Here is a 21,028-nt window from a genome sequence, read left to right as displayed (position 1 = left end):
CCGATGTATCGAATTACTCATTCGACGCCGAGTTCGGACTAGTGAAACGCCGCGTATACCAGATGTCACCTGCGTCCACTTTGCTTTGCGCTCATCTTGTGCTTTCGCAACTTTGTTCGTTCGAATCTTCGCGATCGACCATCAACAGAAATTTCCTCTCATATCGAGGTAATTAACTAGATCCACTTAATTATTATTGTTATGATAACTTAATTTATATGAATGATTGCTGTACTTTTATATATATGTATATGGGCAATCGGCCGATTAAACTATATATATCTTTGGGCCGGTTTCACCATCTCTTAAGAACGTAGCTGAAAAGAGACAAAGATATAGTTTAATCGGTCGATTGAGTTAATCAGAGATGGTGAAACCGGCCCTTTGTCTCTTTTTAAGAACGTAGTTGAAAAGAGACAAAGATATAGTTTAATCGGCCGATTGAGTTAATCGGAGATGGTGAAAAAAAAATCGGCCCTATAACCTATAACTTATAACTAAGAATAATTTTGTAACCTTTTTGTCCGCGACAATATTCGCTTCTCTCATTCGAGATCTCGATCTTGATCTCGATCTCGATATATCGATTTTAATCGAGTTGTTGAAAAGCTTTTTTGAGAATAATATAATTGAAGAAATAAAACTTATTAATAATAATTGAAGAAGTAAAACAATAATTACTTTAATGAATAAAAAAATACTTATTACAAGTGAATGTGTCAAGAATCAATTCATTCACTATCATACATTTATAATACACACACAATGACAAATCTTTTCAAAGAAGGTTATAATATATCGCACACACACACACACACACACACGCACGCACACACACATGCTTATTTCAGACCACTTGTCAGTTTCCCTTGTTAATTGTTCATCTCTTTTGCAGGAAGATACGATGCAGTGCGTATAATCATCTCATCTTTCGTGTGAACACGTGATGGATGTAGAAGCGGAAGTAGCGGCAGCGGCATCATCAGTAGCGTTATTCTTTACAAATTTGGAAGGCGACACGTCCGATTCGCTTGAAATTCCTGCGTTTCGATCTTGAGTATTATCCAAGGAAGCGATTACGATCGAATACGATGGAGGATCTTCGTACTTGGCTTCGCTGTATGACGCTCCAGGAGAGGTTGATGTTTGCGTAGTCATCACAGACGCGTAGGACGGCGGTAAATCTGCATGCAGGTGAGTCGAATACGTTGACGGTTCTATCTGTAAAAACAAGATATGGAGATAGGGATTTGTTGGAATTTTACAAGTTTGTAAAATTTATACAATTTAGAAGATATACATATATCTAAAAAAATAATAAAAATTTAATAGTAATAAATAAATAATAACTAAATTTAATAGTAATTAATAAATAATAATAATAATTTAATTAAATAATAATAAAATTTAACATAGATAAAATACCTCTCTGCGATTAGCGGCCGTGATACCCGAGACAGTCCGAATCGCCGCTCTTCTTTGCTGTTCGATTAAAATTCTCGCGTGAGTCCTCTTTACGCTGTAGGCGGTGTATCCGCAGACCAATAAAAACAGCAGCGTCAGTATCGCCAAAACAATCCACATATATTCCCATTGCAATAATATCGAAGCTACCATTGCTGTCGTCACCCACGCGACCAGGAGAGTAGCTAGTGTTCGACCGGAACAATCCGCATCCTGAAGAATTCGCATTTTAGACATATTTTTCGAGTGCAATAGTTTTTCACCTCGTCCAAGAGGAAGCGCGTAATTGTGTGAAATATCTATTTCTGTCATTTATATATCGATCTATCTTAATAACTGATAATCGCGGTTTAATAAAGCAATTGCAATCTTTCTTATTTGCTCGATAGTACATACAGGAAAAGAATTTGCTGATAATTATCGATTAGAAATATCGTATCGTACGTGTGTTGTATTTTATCGTTTATACCAACATGTCATTAAATTAGCAGAAGAGAAAGATACAATACATACCAAGAGGACCAGAAAGAACATCCTGAATATGTCTTTGGAGACAAGTAATCTTCGTTGCAATATCGTTAATATTAATCGATCGGTTTATCTCAACAATGATATGCTTATCTATGATAATAAAAAACGATCGAGCTGATACATAATAAACTGTCACTTTCCCTATTTTGTTTATGTATCTTCGTGAATATATTTTTAACAATTCAATTATCTCAGAGCGAGATACGTTAATTGACATTGCAATCACATTTTTCTAAACGGCATTCGTCGTCGGCCTTTTTGCACGAGGCATTCACATTATTTTATGCCACTAGCGTTGCGTAATAAATCCAAGATATATTCGAGCATATGATAGAGGCATCCAAATCCATGTCAACCCATCGTTCACCTCGGTTCTGTGATCTCAATTCGTCCGGATGTCCAAGACAAAAAAAATACGTGCACCACAATTTAAAAAATATCAATTTTTTAAATGTCAAATTCATGCAGATTGCAGAGGCATTTTTAGCAATCTACTTGTAATTGAACATTTTAATTAGATATAGCGCCAGAGTTAATGACACCAAGTTTGTCTTAGGATCGAAATAGAGAAGAAGAGCGACTTTCGAAAAACTTTCGCTCTTTAAAAAAAAAAAAAAAAACACTTGTCACTTGCGTATAAAAATCCTGATTGTCACTCTCGACGAGATAATCGTGAAATCACACGGAAAGATGTTTGAATACTTTGTTTTTTTGTTACCAAACTATATCCGAATGAGAGAAATTATTTCGATAGTTCGTAAAGTAGCTCTATTGGCCTCTATGACGTTAACATCTGGCGAACAGTATGACTTTCCACGACGACGAGAGAGACTTTACGACTTTACTACGCGATAAACGAATAAAAACCCCCACTGTCGCTCGATGCATTTATCACCTGCCAATGACGCGCATCGCTTTGGTGCAGATAAGGTTGATGATATCGTACAATTAACTTTTAAAATTAGAAAAGATTGTCACCCGGCGAAATATTAAATTGATCGTGTTACGAAACATATCGCGATTAAATCGTACGTTTCGACAAGTAGTCGTTTTAAATATTTCTTTTATAACTATACAGATATAATGTGTAATTTTTGCTATATATATTTTACACTGATGCGCGATATATTCTATACAGTATTGATGCGATGTCTGTGTTTAATGTTGAAAAAGAAACTCGAAACTTCGAGAATTATTATCGTTTGTGCTGGTATATGTTGCGCGATATCAGCACATAACGCAGCTTAATTCCTTATCTTATAAATCCGTATATGAGATGTAAATGTCTAAACAGCGAACTTGGAGTTGTGCGTTAAAAACGAGAAGACGAACGAGAATGTTGTGCTTTTATTCAACGCGTCATTCATTTTCGACATTTTTCTGTGTTAAAAAAAAGTACATTTGATTTGTTTTTTTTTTTCATATACAATATACGTAGCATTGAACGTGTATACATTCTATAACAGATTAATAATTCTACGAAATGTACAAAAAAATTCTCAACGCTCAGTTATATATCACAATTGTTAGTCGTATTAAAAAGGATTAAAAGTAATGTCAATCAGGGTCCAAATAGATTATCGACACTCGATAGAAACTTGCGTTAAATATTCTCGCCGGAGATCTTATCATAATCGCTACTCATATATGTCACTCGTACACAAAAGATATATAATTATCATTTGGACCGCGATTAAGATCTTTTTTTTCGAAACCAACTTTTTTTTCTCCGTTTTTTTTTCAGTCTATTATTTTTATGCGTTCAACCACTCCCTAAATATATCATAAAGTAATACGATCCACATCTCTGTCATGGATTTTACATATATTAGCATGGAACAAATAAACGATATCGCGCTAGTTTCTTATTTCTAGATGAGAAGACAATGAAGAAGCTAATAAGTAATTCTACGCGAAATTGTTTACAAATTTCCTAGACATGCCAAGTATACATCCTGGACCGCTATAACGTGCTAAATTGGTAGAGAAAGAAAGAGGGAGGAAGAAAGAGAGAATTGTTTGAGCAATGCGAGAGAATCAGCTGATTTCTCGATAAGAATTTACAGACATAAGACGTCGAATAGAAGGAACAGGATATCGAATTGATGGCATTGTCGTTGTGAGCTTTTGTCTAAGGTAATAATCGGGGATTAAAACGTCCCATGTGTAGTATTATACCGGAAGGATTGTGTCGAACGAAATATAAGAAGGGCCTGTCGAGCTTCAATCTTGGTCTCTCCGATAATCCGGAAGGTTGTCTTTTCTCTCTATAGAATCGAGCCATATGCGATTGATCCGCGTAGAACGAATCCACGTGGTCCTCTTGCAAAGATATAATCCCTCCGTATCTCGACGCATCTTCTTCAGCGTTGCTACCGAGATTGTCGGTGTCTTCCATCTGTCGTTTGATATTTCTTCTTAACGGGCTCGCCGGATACGTTTCTACGTGATGTCGACCGCTGAGAATATTTTCATCGCCGCAGGTACTGAACAGGTTCATCTATAATAAAAGTTTATATATTAATTTATATATATAAAATGAAGAATTATCTTGTATATACAAATGGATACGAGAAATATATATATATATATATATATATATATATATCGAGTAGATATTTATATACATTTACCTGCAATACATCGGCCAAATAGAGACGGTGACCTACGCCGTTGATTCCCTTGAAGTCGGCGTTGCCCGAGAATAGCTCGTCGAGACCCATTCTCTTCAAGGCCGCGGTCGCGTTAATGACAGATCTATGGCTGAATTTAGGCACTTGTAGCTCCAAGCCGCTACGCGGGATTAGGACCTTGAGGAGCTTGTTCCAGGCTCCGTCGCGGAAGGCGCTTCTAACGAGACGCTGCTCGAGGCGGTCCAGGGTGTCGCCAGGTGCGGTGTGACCCTGTTGACCCGGAAGCACGAAGATCGTCGAAACCAATTTGTCGCTTCCGCCAAGGGCGACCGCGGTAGCGTCGATGCTGGGCTCGTAGCCGGCTAAGACACCTGATCGCCAAGTGGTAGCCGGGACCGGCACAAGTTTCCTCTGTCTGACGGCTGGCGAGACTGCGAAGTACAATTCGCCGTCCCTACCGATGGAGCTGGTCAGAGTGCTGTTGCAATCGGTCTGAAATACGTTGGCGGAAAGCGCCGCCAAAGGTGACCTGAGCGGTACTGTGTTGGTCTTGACGAAATCCTTGATTCTACCGCCCGTCTGCTTCCTGACCAACAGATTCGTCCTCCTGCGAACGAGATCGCTGATGGTGGCAAAGTTCACCTCGGCCACGAGGCCCTCGTAAAATTGTTGAGCCTGTTCCTTGTAGAAAGGCATGAGCTTTCTGACCTTCATCTTGTCGGCGAAGAGCTCACGAACGAAGGCGGCGTTTGCGATACCCTGACTGCGGGCCAAGCTCACCGTGTCGGTTATATTCTGGAACACCAAGTGCGGATTGAACGTGGCCACGTCGTCCAACCCGAGCACCTCGTTCATCTGATCGGATGTCGGTCCACGCGCGCCTAGGAAGATCATCGCCAGCAGGCTGGTCATACCGAATGGCGACAAGGCCAGCGACCTCGCAGTACTCAGACCTTTATTGGTGGCTATCCAGAAATTGAAGGCCAGCTCGTTGCACAGCCGGGCAAAGTTGACGATGTCGGAGTTCGTGTGTCTTATAGTGACGTCCAATCCGCTCGCGCTCTGCGATGCGTCCCAGAGTGGTGGCATGGATTGCGTCGAAGTGTGCTGATCCTGCTGATCCGGCTGATGAGTCACCTCCGTTTCAGCTGCCGGTGAATGATTTTCGACGCTCTCGTCCTCCGAGCTGGACGACGGCTGAGTCTGAACGTGATTGACTGGTTTCCTCAGCGGCTTCGACGGCTTCATAACTGGTGAGGTTTGTTGCGATATAAGTGTCCACTTGTCCTCCGCGTTCGCGTTCGTTTCAGTCTTCGAGATGTCAGACTTCTCCGACGGTTTATGATCGATCGTAGGATTCGACGTTTGATGGATCGAAGGCGGGGTCGATAGCGGCAAGCGTATTACTTCCGGTTTCGAAGGATTCTCGGAGTGTTTCAAAGACGTAGGTTTATTCTTTGTGTTATTTAAATTAGTCTGCGATGTCGACGCGTTCTTCATTGATGAAATACTCGCGTTGACTGCCGACGTCTGTGTCACATTTTTATTATTCTCATTTGATGTGTTATTGGCAGAATTCAAATTGTCTGCATTAATCAGACTTGGTAGAGAAAGTTCCTCCTTGTTCTCGTTTGCATCCTCCGATAATTTCTGCGTCACAATTTCGATAATAGGACGATCGGTACTAAAATATTCTTGACTCGACGGAGAAGACAAAGAATTATTATTATTATCTTGATTGATGTTATTTTTATTTTTATAATCGGTTGTGTTACTAACGCGATTTTGCGATAACGCAGAATTTACAGGATTTTCATCTGACATGACGGGAGTATTAGACGTAACGTTTGAAATTGTGACATTACTAATATACTCGTGTGAGCTGTCAAAGTCGAAGTTGGAATCGTTAACGGGATGAACTTTAACAGCCTCCTTCGTCGCTGACGAAATATTCATATGTCCATTCTTTTCACCCAACGTTTCTATTTTTGAACTATTCTCCGAAGCATTTGGTAAATTAGCGTTAGCCGAATCAATTAATTCAATTTTTACAGGTAACCGCGGTAATTCGGAACTTACGTCCGTCCTTATAGCAGGTGCTTCTGTCGTTTTCACTTTTTCCTTATTTTCTGTTTTCCTTTTATTATTAGTTGTATCGATATTTATCGATTGCTCAGGATTTGCCGTGATAACTTCTACAGTAATGGTGCTCTGTCCAGCGCTGTCTTTTGATTCGTCGCTAATATTCGTGAGTTCATTTAACAAGGTGGATAAAGATACAGTCGTAGGATAATCTATACTCGACTCATTACTGTTTAACAATTTAATCGGTTCTAACGTATCATTTGAGTCTCTCGTCTGCATAATTATTTCCGACGTGGCGTTTTCAATCGGATTCGTTGATATCTTTTGCGTTGACGTTTGAATAATATCTTTATTCTCTTCCTGATACTCATTTACATTAAATCCTACGGTTTCTTCCTGCATCTTAGTGATACTTTCGGTGGATTCTGCAAATTTCGTCGCGTCACTCGATGCGTTTTTAGCAATTTGGCTCTCGGTAATCTCTTCGTAGGACGATCTCTCGGACGTGCTCGTTGCAAATCCGGCGATAAGACTACTCGCTAAATCACTAGCTACAAAGTTCGTCGTGTCACTCGGTAAACCGATCGGCTCGATCGCAGGAGTGCTGGGTGGAACTAACGCGAGGTTCAATACTTGATCGATAGCGGACACCGGATTACTCAAATTTAAGTTTGCGAGAACATTGTCGAAATATTCGTTGATCGGTTTATTCAAAGATTCGCTCGACGCGGTTGTCGATTGCGTCTTAGCTACATCAGGCGCCGTCGAAGTGACAGATGAAATCTCTTCTCGCGGTAATTCTGTAGTTTGATCGATGGCTTGTTTCTCCAAAGTCGGTATATTAGTAGCGGTGGTGATTTCGAGAGTCGCGAGAGTCTTGGTCTGATTTTCCGGCAAAGTGTCGTGAATCTTCTCAAGCTGGACTCTTATGGGCGAAGAAGATGTTAATTTTGTACTAGTCGATTCAACAGTCGATCCAGCTGGCGTCGTGGTTAAAAGATCATTAATCGTCACTCTGTTATTCGTCGCTTCGGTCTCAATCGCTGATGTTGTCATCTTGAGCCTAGTGTTCGCATCATTGATCGATTCTCTATTCATTACATTGACAGGCCGTTGAGTGATAGAGTAGTCGATAAGTCTAGTAGTAGTATCCTGCGGCGGAATTTCTGTACTAACGGCTACGTAGGTTTGCGTACTAAAACGCTCGACAGTCTTCTCGTTCGCCTGGGACATAAACGTATCTGTACTCGTCATCGCGGGTTCACCTGAATCGTTGCGCCTCTGATCGTAATTAATATTCGCGATTGATATTTCCGGCGGCGCCTCGTCCGACAGGGATAATATGGCGGGTTTTATTTCCGAAACCTGATTCATTACATTCGAAAAGGAATCGCTCAATTGCGTGGATAGCGGTTCCATCGGTGCCAAAGATTGGATCTCGGTTGGAGATTGAGAATCGAGATAATTTTCCGTGTACGTTGATGTAACCGGGCTTAATGATTCTTTCGTAACCATTGAGGAGCCCTCACCGCGATGATGATCCGTAGTATGTAGCAAAGTCGGAACAGTCGAGGCCTCGATTGTCGAAGAGGTGGCAAACGTGGATGGTGAATGCAACGCGATTTTGTTACTCGCAGCTACCTCAGATTCTACAGGCACGGATGCGTGAGAAAGCGGTTCCGAGGTGGCGGTATTAGCTGGTGAGATTATTTTATCATCATTGTGCGTTCCGTTAATTTGAGATTCTTTCGTAATCGCGGGTATGAATGAAAAATCTTCCGATTGTTTCGTATTGTTCTTATCCTGTATAAGAACGTAACTCGTATTTGAAAAAGAAGAGATCTTGTCAGCCACGTTTGTCACTTCGACAGACTCGTACGTTGCAGCCTGCTTTGTATCGACGATAGGGGGATTCGTCGATATACCTGGAACAATTGTCGAATAGATTATCGGGACTTTGACTTCCTGACTTGCTTGATTATCGGGATTCGTAGACGTCTGCTTCGTGACATGTACAGGATGCGTATCTAAGCTCGTTAGTTGCGAGAATGTCGTAGCTTCAGGTACTTCCGACAGAGTTAACTCGACGAACTGCTCCGTTTGACTCGATCTTTCGGTCGTCTGAGTAGACGGTTGAGTGAAACTCGTGGCACCGATGTCAGCTGCATACGAATCGGTCTGACCTGCCTTATTATGAGTGCTCTCAACCGGAATCACACTTAGCATTTGGAAGATCGGGCTTTCGGTGATGGCAGAATGCAAGGTAGACAATTTTTGTTCCGTCAAAGTGATAACTGGAACTGGAATCATTGGTTTCTCCGTGATCGTTGACATATGTTGCGAATAATGGCTAGGTTGTGGTTTCTCGCTATGATGCATATTATTCGTAAAACCAGCGTATGCATTCGTCTGAACGTCTGACATCGCCGGTTTCTTCGTCGCCGGATCTTTCAGACCAGTTCCGATATTCATCGCGCTCTCGGTCGACGACGCAGTTTCTGTCTTTTCTGTTGTAAGTTTATGCAATATTTGATTAGATTCACTGCTTGGAGAAATCGCATCTGTCTCGCCGGACAGAATGGAAGGGAGAATGTTGCTCCATTCGACGTTTGCGTGTTCTGGAATCTTCGGTATCAAACCCGTTAAGATCGGTGGCTTGTCGAGTGCGCTCTTCAACACATTCTGTACCTTCTGTACTACATCCATGACCTAAAATGCGACGTGAAATATGTTAAATCTGTAAACGAAGACATGACAGCTCCGTTAGATCTCTTAACGTTTAGATCTCTATTTATACGTTTTTTTATTTGTCTCTCATTTATATTTAAATGACACCTAATTTTAACATGAATCTATAAAATTGACATTATACTTTTTCGTCGAATATTCAGTTTGCATGAAAAGTTTGAACTTTTAACTATACTTCGATAAATTTAATATTTTATTAAATATATGTCTTATCATATTAAAAAATTTAATCATTTGTTTTTATTTACATTTTTAATTAAAATACTTTATTTTAAGTAAAATAAAATGTGTGTGTATGTATGTATTATTGTATGATGTGTTGCGCTATTATTTTGATCTATTTTCCATTTACAGATAGGAGAAAGACAAAAGACGAGAGACAAGAGACGGTGAATCGACCTTTTTTCCGCCAGTCAGTACATCATCGGCTTTTTGAGGTTCTTGTCTATCCACCGCGACGTGATCCGAGCCACCTGCAGCGATGAGACCTTGAATTTCCTGAGCGGTCATCTGCCGCGTAATCATATCACCCTTGTCGTTGTAAGTATAAAACTGAAACTTGTCGGGCCGCAAAAGTCCAGCCGGGGAAGCGACCAGTTTGTGGCTGGATTGCGTGTCGTTTTTGCCATACGGAGGATGCACACGTTTGTTGTAATCCTGGCGGATCATTGTTGAAGTAGCTACGCTGTAAAGGCACGAAAATTCCAGAATATTATCGCAACTTTTGCTTTGCATATTCAACTAATCTCGAATTGATATAAAAACCCTATTATTATCTAAAAACAATTCTCATTTGAACTGAAACGTATGAAATAGATTAATGTACATCGTGTATTTTTCATCTGGAAATTGTGTATCTTTCAATGAATTTGTTTTGAAATTTAAATGCACACTGATAAAGAGTTATGATAGGCAAGTATCAGCAAAGATCTTTCCGCGTATTGATAAGAACAAAAAGTTCAATGCGCGTATAATTTTTCTTAATTAGTCTGTTGATTAAGAACACCGAAGCTGTCTGGCAGCTCGGGAAGTAAACCGCGACGCTTTTAATAAGAACCGACCGTGTTTTTCATTCTTCTCCATTTCCGCATTCTCTGCCTTGTTTTTCCCATGCGAGGTGCGATTTTTATCTACGTACCCCTCGTTCGTATTATCTTACGTCGTCTTTATGTCATCCGTTCGTATGAATTTTCTGAGAGAACTCAGAATTTAATTCTAATTTTACACATACGCGCGTACGTGTATTATATTAAATTATTATCCCTAAATTTATATGTTTCTCGTGTAATACTGACCTAGGATCAAATGTATTCACAGATACGTGCGAACGTTCATCATGAGCCGGCAAAGGCGCACTTAATTGCAGGTTCATCAAAGATACGATTAATGCTGGCAAAAGCCAGCGTAATCGTTGCAGCAACATGATATATAATATTCGATTTTCTGAAAATGAAAAGAAATTCCGAGATTGTGAAGACAACAATATAATTGCATTGTTATATATAAATGACTTCTATTATTAGCTATCTTTTTCTACTTATTATTTGTGCAAGAATTTATTAAAGTTTATCAAAGAAATTTCAATAGAGAATATTTAATTAAGGGGTATATAACTCTCAACACATTTAGAGAAATAAATCGAGAAATAAATATTTATATGATACGGGATGCGCGGATAAACCAACCATAAAAAACCTGACATAACAACGTGCGAAGAAAAAGAAGCAAAAGGAAAGAGAGATAAGTCATTGAACTTTTTTAAATTCTTGCTGCTTGTGTTACATATTATCGATCTCCATTATCTCTATGTTTTGCATTGCATATAAATTTGGATAATGACTATAACATGCAATTAGCGTTGTATGTTTTTTGCCTCTTAAGAAATCTTTTTTTATATATATATGTTCATAAGAAAATTTTTTTTTCTCTTTCCTTTGCTTTTGTAAATTTATAATTATAGGTTGCTCTAAAAAAAGTAAAACTTAAGCTTTATCTCTTAAAAACTTAGCTTCTCGTAAACACACTCACACTTTGAAAACGAAGATAGACTCCTTGAAAATGTCATTTAATCCCGTCGAGAGCTAATTATCATCAACAATCCCGATGTGAGTAATTCGCGATAGCGTTCTTGAAAACTTGACACTGAACACACCAGTTTGCTGTGACACAATCAACGCGTAGTAATTGATAAAAAGAAAATGCTGGGCAAGTTTTGACGAGTGTTTGACTGGATCCCACGGTGTTCGATTCTTCAACGCGAGACGCGATAGTCTCTATCCCTTTTGCTCTCTCTTCTCTTGGGTCTGTCCGTTCCTCTTTCTCTCCCTCCGTGGTTTCCCTTCTTCGTTAAGGGATCAAGGACGTTTAGCAGTTGAAACTATTTTGCGGTCGACCTTGTTGGTCAGACACTGGCCGGTGTAGCGACCTCGGCGAAGATTATGGAGCGTGTTCCGTGAACTCCTCCCTTTTCTTTCTGCGTGCAGGTCCTTTCTTCGTATACTCCCTCTCGTATACTCCGCACTCGCTTGACACTCCGCCGCGGGTTCTCTTCCTATGCCACTTGTTCGCTTCTGCCGTCTTATACCCTGGATAAACACGTACTGCAAGGTAGGATCCTTGGCTGGGACGAGCACAGTGGAACAAGAGGCAGAAGAAATAAGGAGGGGAGACGCTCCTGAAGGGTAAGACAGAGAAAGGACTCGCCTCTCTCGCCTCTCGCGATAGTCGTCGGATGGAGTGAATTACGCGGAAACAGGTGACCGCGCGTACGTGCCTTCGAACAGGTTGCCTTTATAATTTCGATTACAATCGGAAATTGCATAAAGATTACGTAAAAACGTTGGAAGAAATTTTGATCGCGCACAGCGAGAAAAATTATCCAAACTTCCTCAGTTCGAAAGCAATGTGCATCGCACGATTTAGCTAGCTTTAATTTAAAAAAAAATGAGGGAATTTTAGATGATCAGCTTGATGACAAACGTTAGGATCCGGACTTGGGTTCGGTTTGACGTAGCGCATCGCGGAGAGCCGCTACGAATTGTGCTCTCGGGAGATCGTCGGGAGAGACATAGCGAAACGAGGTAGCCATCCTATATTTTTTTGAAACGACAAACGCAACGTAAGCCAAGCCGACGATTCACAGCGACGATTAACGGTACATCGACCGAATGAGTCTCATACATGACGTACTAAATTGTGAAAGAACCAGTAATGGGCCGTGTGAATGGACACCGCAAAAATGCGGCTTTCGGAGGGAAAGAAGGAGGGGAAATCTTTTAAAAGAGATTTTATCTGGCCAAATTATTCTCCTCTTCCCTTTTCTTCTTCCTCAAGCTCCTCGAGCTCGATCAGCATCCACCCTTCTCATGCCTCGATATCTCGATCGCACTTTACGTAACTCATTCATGAACGAATCAATCGTCCAAGGCTCGACGTAGACCTCGGATCCCCTAATAGCGATCTTTTTCCAAGAAGGACAATTTTTTCGATCTTACTAAAACTTCCGTTCGCCAGAACTAGGCTATCGAGTCATGTCTCGAGCGGCACGAGAGCAGGAGGCAGGAGAGGGAGGCGAACCAAAACGATAGATAGATTTAGGTTTGACAGTTGATCACGCGAGAGGAGATGGACGGGCTCGCGCTTGGCAAAACCCGTTTCTCGCTTCTCGCGCGACTATGTCTGGTTAAGTTTTCTGTGAACGTCGAACATGGACGGGTTAATAAACAGCCGTCCCACTTGCACGACTGTTCATCCGTAACCCACTGTTTACCAAGACAACGGTACTGCGCCGCACCGCGCCGGATTAAGGCTTATCCAACGGTTACCTATCGACAAATTCGACATCGGGGTTGGGAGGAGTAGCACAGAAAAAGGGGGACGCGAGAGAGAGAACGAAGCGCTGGCAACTCCACAAATCCCCGACCTATTTTCCTCACCGTATAGATTTCTCGACGTACGATCGATTCGCGAATCGATCAGACATATTTGATCTATTCTGAAATTTATCATTTTTTTTTCTTCAACAGAGAAACTAGAATTAATTTGAAATAAATAGAGAAGAGATCGCGCGCGACTCTTCTTCTTATAAGAAAATCTAAGTAAAAATCTTTAGATCAGTACGTGACGGTATAGAGACATCGATGCGCGATAGAACATTAAAAGTATTCTCGCGGTATTCTCAGAATTCTCTCTTAGCGGTGGTAACGACCCTTACTCGAGTCACGGATTAATTCGAGCTTTTTAAAGAGAAGCAATAATTTGCTCTTTGGCTACTACTATAATTTCAAGCACCACTTCTCTCTTCGACTCCACGGAGTACGAGAGGTATACGATAACGCTCGGGTGGAAAGGAGAAAAAAATATACAAGTTCGCCCCCCGGTGTACGTACCTACTTATGAGAAATTCTCAGGTGCGTGAGAGATTCTCCAGAGAGGTGTCACGCTCGGCTGAACTAACACGACATTCCAGATTACGTAGTTGGAATCGTTGCTCCGAAGGGAGCATCGTCCGGAAACGACTGGCGTAATCGGCCCCCTCCTTTTCACCCGAGTCTAACGTAGCGAATCTAATGTTATAATAAGTATCAATTAATAACTTACTATATATGTACACGTAAATTCTACCATCCCGTTTATACCTGTTTATATTTAATCTAATGCGAGGAAAAAATGCTTGCTATTTATATATATACATTTTATATCGTGTATAGTATCTCTCATCTCACCTCTTACATAGGAAAATCTTATAATAAAGAATTAGTTACAGAGTAAGAAATTGATTCGTATCCGGAAATCTATCGCAGAGGGTATGCAAATATAATTTTTTAAATTATGCTTTCGTGTTCTTACCCTAACAATTTTATATCGCTTCGCGATTATTCAATTAAAGTCCCTGTAACAAAAAAAATGCAGGAACAGCGCATCGATAATTGACATATTGATTCATTGGTGTGCATTATGAATTGTGTTACAGACAAGTCCGGCAATATACATTGCACATTTCAATAGGTATGTACTCGCGTTTGCTATTCAAAGCGGAAGAATACTATGCCTCGGACGAGCGCCAGTTAACTTATTCGCGCTAGTATGAGAACGCGCGAAACTTGGGGAATATGTTTCTCGACACATATACAGTGGAGAATGTACCACTTTCTGACACATAACAGTAGTATATGCGGCACACACACGATGGTCCTCTCTCTCTCTCTTTCTCATAGAAATACGAGAGACATAACGGTCTCCTCGCCGTTGTCCCATCATGTGTTACGAATACGTATGCGTATCCGAATCACGCGTCTCCTAAAAATCTGATTTAGTTACGCGTGCGGGATATAAAAAGCCATGCTACTACCGGACTCTATTACCATTTCGCATTTTATTCACGAATTCTAGACACGTATCTGCCTGGTTTTTGCACACCGTTCGCGCGTCCAGACGAGACGACTTATGATTAATCGACCAAGATTATGCCAGGAATACTAGGCAACGGGGACATCCTGTAAGGATGAACCTAGTCTCGAACTTCGTCTCTCATTCCGGGAGGAAAAGTTGACTATGAAATTTATTCATAGTTAATAATAAAAGAGTAGAAATAAAGTAGCGACAACGAGAGAAGAAAAGAAGCAAATTAAGATATTTACAACTATAATTCGCTATTTTTTAAATATGTATATGTAGATGCGAGATGTCAGATACGATGAAGAAAAATGATAACAAAGAGGAAGATGAAATTGAAATGTTACGAGAGACTCGATTCGTCGGTGGAAGCACTTACGAAGGGTCGTGGAATGCGATTGACAAGAGCGGCATCGGCAGATATGTCACACCTTACAGTTAATTGATCTTAATTAATTTCAAGATTAATTCTCTCTTTTTCAAAATTAAAATTTTTGTATTAGAAACAATATTTCAAATTTTATAATTGCATAAATGAACTGAGAGCAACGGCGAAGTCAGTTAAAAATTAATTAATAATTATTGACCAATCAACTATAATTACTTTCTATAATATAGAACCTGTATTAGGATTGTAAAATCAACATCAATTAGTGCGAGCCAATCTTATTATTTATCTTTCAGAAGTTGTATTAGAGGGAGAATATCGGAATGGCGTGCTTCATGGCTGCGGAAGTATGTATTGGCCACGCGGACAAGTGATGGATGGTATCTGGAATCGTGGAAAAATCGTAGACCGACAAAAGCGTTATACGTTCGTGGATGGTTTATCATATCGAGAAGATGAATGGGATTATTGTACATTTCCTGACAGGCGGTTAATTAAACCTTAAACAGAGAAGTCTTATACATATGTATATATTACCGCATTATCTCTATAGCGTTGTAAAAACATTTTAGATTTTATAATTGCATAGTAAACGGACTGAGATCAGCCAGGAAAGTATTGAAAACTAATGACCAACCGTCTAAGATTATTCCTCCGTTCTGCTATGATACTGGTATCGGGATATTCGATCCAGAGAAGAACTGCGTAATATCATATCGTAATTGCAGAAAAGTAAAAATAATACGTTGCTCAACAACAATAAAGTCAAGAAATGCTATATATCCTATTCTTGCGAAGTAAATATATAGTAATAGATTTAAAAAATTATGAAGATACTCAAGATTCCAACGACTGTAGAGATTAAATGGATAAAACAAAATTGCCGAAAAGGCTGGTCAGAACCGACCGGTCATCGAGAATGGTTACGCGAATACTGGCAATCGGGAGCGGCGGATTTTGCAACGTTACCGCACATCTCGTCGGAAGATGAAACGGAAAATTGGTGGCAAAGGTGTATTGATATAATGCAATCTTTTAGTTACAATTATATATTATATATATATAATCGTAAAATTATTTGGTAAAATCATAATTAATTTAACTCCTGCTCTATTAATTTCATATATCGAGACTGACGAAATTTGCCAGACATGCGCCCGCAGACGTAAAGTGGATAAAACACAACTGCGTTAGAGAAAGTCAATTAAATCGTTAAACGTATAGATATATTAAAACTTGAAGAATAAAATTAAAAAATAACATTAAAAATTTTATAAAATTTATATAGATGATAACATACTTATGTATATTTTTTCACGTACTAAAATTATAAAATTTATAATCGCTAGCCAACAACGAGTTCTTTCTCTTCAGTCACAATTATCGGTGCATCCGTTCTTCGATGCACGTTAAACAGTACAGACAGCTTCAATGGTACACACGTGTCGACTGTGCAAGCCATTATGTTCAATGTAACGCGCAATTGATTTTGCGCTTCATCTGCAGGAAGCTTCACCGATACAGGAGTTGAAAGTCCACCTGTCAAAGAGTTCGCTGTCCACGTATTAACAGGTAAGGACACGTGCCATTCTTGTGGCGCGTCTGCATTTAACTTCAAATTATTTGAAAATACGATATTAAATAGAATATTTAATTCTCCACCATTCGTATTAATCGACGTATCGAAAGTAAATGTATTATCAATATTTTTATTTGAATCATTTTCGAATGTAATAGCCATCTGAAAGATAAAATTAATACATATGTCGTAATATACATATATAAAATCATATTTTGAAAGCTTAGATATACTTACAGTTGAAATTTTCTCGTTTTTCAAGTCAATAATCTTGAGAGCGTGATTATTGGTATCTGCTACGTAAAGAATATTACCATCTGGACTGAGAGCAAGGCCACTTGGTTCATTGAACTGATAAAAAATTATTGAAAAATTATTACATTAAAGTATTTGCAATTAACTTTTGAAATTATATTTCTAAAAAACATAACGAGACTTACGGAAAATGTGCGATCAGGTTTCCCCGCACCAAATAAAGTCTTACAATATCCCGTTGTAGTATCTACAGTTTTAATCTTGTGGTTATAGGTATCGGCTATATAAATTCGTTTATTCACATGATCCCATGCTACACCCAATGGATGTTGAAGTTTAACCGAATATTCTTTTCCGTCTACGTCTCCAAAAGAATGTAAGTTCTACAATATAAATTAAATAGGGTAAAATAAACATTATCGCCCCATAACTTATATATCGCTATCAGTTAAATGAAAACCGACATATTTTTTGCTTATATACAAACGACAAAACAAATAAAAAATATTTATTATAGAACAAACCGCGGGATTTTTGTCTCCTCCACAAACGGCGGAGACCCGACCGTTATCTAAATGCAATCGTCTTATAGCGCTGCTTTCGCTATCTGCCAAAAATGCAGTTTTATATTCTTGAACGACTGCGATACCGGAAGGTTGTGCTAGCCCAGCGGCATGAGGATAACTGTTATTACGATTCTCCTCCCGGCCACTTCCGACAATGGCAACGCATGTGCCTGCTGTGTATTTCCTAAAATATAGAAAATTCTTAAAAATATTAAATATTAAATCTTTTCTTAATAAGAATTACTCAAGCAAAGGAGAAATATTCATTTACTTTACGTATTTTACAAGAGAAAGAAACTAAAATTAAATACAAAAATATTACTATTTTATATCTTAAATGGGGCGTTTTCAAATCTGTTAGTTTGTTTTCTAGGATTAAAAATCATATTACATAAATAATATCTCACTTTTCTTTCCACCAAATAGTGTCTTCCAAAAATAATGCCCAGATCTGATGAGTACCCGCTATGGCGATTAATAAGATTGGCACTTTGCTATCTTTATATTCGTGATGATATATTGCCACATCCCAAGGGGATGATAAAACTTGATTGGTACCGCATTTTCCACCTTGACGGTCGTGACCTTGTAAACCAGTACCAGCTATGGTAGTTACATTTTTTTCGCTTAGATTTATCTAAAAAGTGATTAATGCTGATAATACAAATACAGAATCAATATTTTAAAATACGAGAATGAAGAATGAGGAACATATTTTTCTCCTTACTTTTCTAATTGCGTGATTGTTATTGTCCGCAATATAGATTGTATTATTAAGTACACAGACCCCTTGGGGTGAATTAAATCTGGCATTTTTAAAATCGCCATCTTTAAAACCCTGATTGCATCCACCTATAATATGCTCCACTTTCCCATGTTCAGTTGCGATGACAATTCTGTTATTGCCGCTATCTGATATGACGAGTTTTATTCCTTGTTCAGATGAAAGAATTGCTAATTTCCCAGGAAACAATAAGCCATTTTTAGAAGATGGTAAAAGATGATACGCCGGCTTAAGTGGAAGACTATGATTCGATATTTGATTTAAGGATTTGAAATATGCTATCATCACTTTTGCATATAAGAGTATTTCATCTTTATGATCTTCACCAACGAATACAGCCAATGGCTGACCGCTAGGTCCTGAAATAATTTTTAACTATATAGCAATAACAAGATTCACACAAAAAAATAGCATAATATTTAAATCTAATATACAAAAAGACAAAAAAGTACATGAAGTTACCTAGCATGACGAGGCTAGGCCAACATGTAATTCCTATATTGTTCCACATCCTTAATGTCACATCATTTACCACAGGATGCTCGATATTATATCTCTGCACAGCAGATAAGACATTCTTTGAACTACGTTCATTTGTAAACTTTGCACTGTGAATTCCAATCTGTAACAGAAAAGTTATCAACTGCGACTGTCATAATTTATTTTCATAAATTTCTCCCTAGTAAAATAATATTTACCACAACAAGACCATCTTCCATAGAGATTTTCTTTTCAACCTCCTCTAATTCAGCTAAAACATGCATGCAATTGATGCAACAATAAGTAAAAAAATCCAATAGCACAATTTTTCCCTTCAAGTGCTGCGCCAATGATAATCCTTCCGACACATTGAACCACTCCAAGCCTGTAATATGTAAAAACACAAGGACGTATAAAAATATATATAATAAATTTATATATACTAATATAAATATAGAATATAAATATAAAATATAAAAATTATATCATATTTTACTTTGCTGCTTACCATAAATTAGCAATAATTATTCGTTTTTAAAGTTACAAATGACAAAGAAATTACCTTTCGAAAAATCCTGAATTTCCACTCCGGTATTTTCGAAACGCTTTATGTGTTTTAGAATTAATTTCTCTTTATCCTTCTGTTCCGCAAAGTCATCTAGATGAGAGCGCATTTGAATGCAAACTTGCGTCAATTCCTCGACTACTTCCTGCGCGTTCATTTTATTATTTACGAGTCCACACATAAATGGATACGAAAAGTAGTCGATAGTTAAATAAAATTCTTCAAACAATTACAAATTACAGTCTCTCTCGCGGAGATGTTTGATGGGACAAGGAACAACACTGAATACTCAATGACATCATATGATCGTATTTACGTTACTAATGTCGGAATGGAAGGAATTGACCGGAAAAAGGAGGGGAGAAGATAAAAGATTATATTGATCTTTAAATGATTAATATGGAATTCGAAGAATTAATTTAATACTATTGTTGACTGTTCACGAGACGCGAGTTGATGCTCTTCCGCATGTGGACACAAATAAACATTTTGTGACAGTGGTAGATTCTCTGGCAAGAAGGTATCTGACACAAGTTTCATTAAACGACGAATATGTCCGCTCCAAAACCAGAAGAATTGGATTGGGTGAAAGTACGAGAGGACTTGGACAGCGATTATAGTCATGTAGGCGAGACGATACTCGATAAAGCGAAACGTAAAACACGAGAGAATCCACTTGTACCTATAGGTAAAGTAACCTCTAACGGGGCTAAAATTTCATCCGGTTAATTTCTCCTTATTTTATAATCAGAAACGTAAAAAAGAAACTCAATAAATAAATATATATATTTATTTATTTATTTCTACAAAGAGCGTTGCATTATTCTTTGAAAGCTGTCTAGGTTATTTTTGTGAAATATATATTAGAAAATTGTTGGAGAAATATATTGGAGAAGTGTTATTAAAGATTTACGTAGACTATAAAAATGTTTTAGAGTAGATTTATATTTCTCTAGGAACTCTTGCAACAACAGCAGCATTAACTGTTGGACTTATCAGCTTTATTAGAGGAAAAACACAGATGCAACAATATATGATGCGTGCGCGTGTTGGCGCTCAAGCATTTACCATCATTTGCATAGTTGCAGGATTTTTTTTGATACGCAAATCAAGTTAAGATATTATATAACATTCATTTATATAAATACCAATTAATATCTGTTATAGTATATAAAATACTCTTACGTCATATTAGATGCAATATGTATCCGAGTAAATATTATATTGTCTCTCCTAAATTATACTCGTAAATTAGCAAATACAGTATGGATTGACTCATAAATTAGCAATACAATATGGATTGAGAAAAACCATTCACAGTACCATCTGTAAATATAAAAATATATTTTTAATTGTAATTATTAAACCAAAATTAACAAAAATGATAAATATGTATTTTTTTTGCAAGTATCCACAATTATCATTAATATAATATATATAAAAAAAGAATATTTTACTAGATTTTCTTATAATCTATTCTTTTAAAATTGCATAAGGATTTTCAAAAATAAACACATAGATGACTGTATAAATGTTATTATTATCATTATTATATT

General features: G+C 38.2%; 5 protein-coding genes across 10 annotated transcripts; 2 read left to right on the top strand and 3 right to left on the bottom strand.

Annotated features, from left to right (window-relative positions):
- Positions 1-29: 29 nt before the first annotated feature.
- Positions 30-16,336, top strand: LOC145932627 (MORN repeat-containing protein 5). 5 transcript variants are annotated; one of them, XR_014424746.1, is made up of 4 exons: positions 30-168; positions 896-1,194; positions 9,816-10,001; positions 15,540-15,664. XR_014424746.1 is itself a non-coding variant. In XM_083031720.1 (4 exons), exons 1-4 carry the CDS (start codon positions 15,145-15,147, stop codon positions 16,326-16,328), a joined length of 753 nt encoding a protein of 250 aa, XP_082887846.1. In that variant the 5' UTR covers positions 12,156-15,144; the 3' UTR covers positions 16,329-16,336. The 5 variants fall into 5 exon arrangements, 1 of the variants encoding a protein (XP_082887846.1); XR_014424745.1 differs by lacking the exon at positions 15,540-15,664 and adding an exon at positions 10,779-11,510; XM_083031720.1 differs by lacking the exons at positions 30-168; positions 896-1,194; positions 9,816-10,001 and adding exons at positions 12,156-15,292; positions 15,816-15,975; positions 16,077-16,336 and having other exon boundaries at positions 15,540-15,732.
- LOC145932625 (uncharacterized) lies at positions 658-2,955 on the bottom strand. Of its 2 annotated transcripts, XM_083031718.1 has the most exons (3): positions 1,978-2,955; positions 1,426-1,677; positions 658-1,221 (listed from the first exon to the last, which is right to left on the bottom strand). In XM_083031718.1, the coding sequence occupies exons 1-3, from the start codon at positions 1,996-1,998 to the stop codon at positions 925-927; spliced, it is 570 nt and encodes a 189-aa protein (XP_082887844.1). In that variant the 5' UTR covers positions 1,999-2,955; the 3' UTR covers positions 658-924. The 2 variants fall into 2 exon arrangements, with proteins under 2 accessions (XP_082887844.1, XP_082887843.1); XM_083031717.1 differs by lacking the exon at positions 1,978-2,955 and having other exon boundaries at positions 1,426-1,948.
- LOC145932605 (uncharacterized) lies at positions 3,322-11,579 on the bottom strand. The gene is made up of 5 exons (XM_083031662.1): positions 11,490-11,579; positions 10,757-10,904; positions 9,861-10,146; positions 4,629-9,422; positions 3,322-4,495 (listed from the first exon to the last, which is right to left on the bottom strand). The coding sequence occupies exons 2-5, from the start codon at positions 10,882-10,884 to the stop codon at positions 4,127-4,129; spliced, it is 5,577 nt and encodes a 1,858-aa protein (XP_082887788.1). The 5' UTR covers positions 10,885-10,904; positions 11,490-11,579; the 3' UTR covers positions 3,322-4,126.
- Positions 16,337-16,447: 111 nt separating the features above from the next.
- LOC145932613 (NHL repeat-containing protein 2) lies at positions 16,448-19,653 on the bottom strand. The gene is made up of 9 exons (XM_083031698.1): positions 19,470-19,653; positions 19,126-19,292; positions 18,890-19,049; positions 18,371-18,786; positions 18,051-18,280; positions 17,602-17,827; positions 17,263-17,460; positions 17,060-17,173; positions 16,448-16,984 (listed from the first exon to the last, which is right to left on the bottom strand). The coding sequence occupies exons 1-9, from the start codon at positions 19,651-19,653 to the stop codon at positions 16,589-16,591; spliced, it is 2,091 nt and encodes a 696-aa protein (XP_082887824.1). The 3' UTR covers positions 16,448-16,588.
- A 371-nt stretch (positions 19,654-20,024) lies between these two features.
- On the top strand, positions 20,025-20,861 carry LOC145932626 (HIG1 domain family member 2A, mitochondrial). The gene is made up of 2 exons (XM_083031719.1): positions 20,025-20,160; positions 20,429-20,861. Exons 1-2 carry the CDS (start codon positions 20,025-20,027, stop codon positions 20,587-20,589), a joined length of 297 nt encoding a protein of 98 aa, XP_082887845.1. The 3' UTR covers positions 20,590-20,861.
- Positions 20,862-21,028: the final 167 nt, after the last annotated feature.

The sequence above is a fragment of the Prenolepis imparis genome, unplaced genomic scaffold, assembly GCF_030444845.1.
Source record: "Prenolepis imparis isolate NDT839.2.m4 unplaced genomic scaffold, iyPreImpa1.0 SCAF_2, whole genome shotgun sequence".
In the NCBI taxonomy this organism is placed as follows: Eukaryota; Metazoa; Arthropoda; class Insecta; order Hymenoptera; family Formicidae; genus Prenolepis; species Prenolepis imparis.
This window is presented reverse-complemented; position numbering and strand designations above follow the sequence as displayed.

Excerpts from the sequence above, each read along its gene's own strand:
- LOC145932625 (XM_083031717.1), bottom strand. The coding sequence starts at position 1,776 with ATGACAGAAATAGATATTTCACACAATTACGCGCTTCCTCTTGGACGA. Across the intron at positions 1,222-1,425 it reads CGGCCGCTAATCGCAGAGAG|ATAGAACCGTCAACGTATTC; the intron begins GTATTTTATCTA and ends TTGTTTTTACAG.
- LOC145932605 (XM_083031662.1), bottom strand. The coding sequence starts at position 10,884 with ATGTTGCTGCAACGATTACGCTGGCTTTTGCCAGCATTAATCGTATCT. Across the intron at positions 10,147-10,756 it reads GTGAATACATTTGATCCTAG|CGTAGCTACTTCAACAATGA; the intron begins GTCAGTATTACA and ends GTGCCTTTACAG. Across the intron at positions 4,496-4,628 it reads ATTTGGCCGATGTATTGCAG|ATGAACCTGTTCAGTACCTG; the intron begins GTAAATGTATAT and ends CTTTTATTATAG.
- LOC145932627 (XM_083031720.1), top strand. The coding sequence starts at position 15,145 with ATGTCAGATACGATGAAGAAAAATGATAACAAAGAGGAAGATGAAATT. Across the intron at positions 15,293-15,539 it reads CAGATATGTCACACCTTACA|AAGTTGTATTAGAGGGAGAA; the intron begins GTTAATTGATCT and ends TTTATCTTTCAG. Across the intron at positions 15,976-16,076 it reads CATATCGTAATTGCAGAAAA|ATACTCAAGATTCCAACGAC; the intron begins GTAAAAATAATA and ends AAAATTATGAAG.
- LOC145932613 (XM_083031698.1), bottom strand. The coding sequence starts at position 19,653 with ATGTGTGGACTCGTAAATAATAAAATGAACGCGCAGGAAGTAGTCGAG. Across the intron at positions 18,787-18,889 it reads GCCTAGCCTCGTCATGCTAG|GACCTAGCGGTCAGCCATTG; the intron begins GTAACTTCATGT and ends AAATTATTTCAG. Across the intron at positions 17,174-17,262 it reads AACCTGATCGCACATTTTCC|TTCAATGAACCAAGTGGCCT; the intron begins GTAAGTCTCGTT and ends ATTTTTTATCAG.
- LOC145932626 (XM_083031719.1), top strand. The coding sequence starts at position 20,025 with ATGTCCGCTCCAAAACCAGAAGAATTGGATTGGGTGAAAGTACGAGAG. Across the intron at positions 20,161-20,428 it reads GAATCCACTTGTACCTATAG|GAACTCTTGCAACAACAGCA; the intron begins GTAAAGTAACCT and ends ATATTTCTCTAG.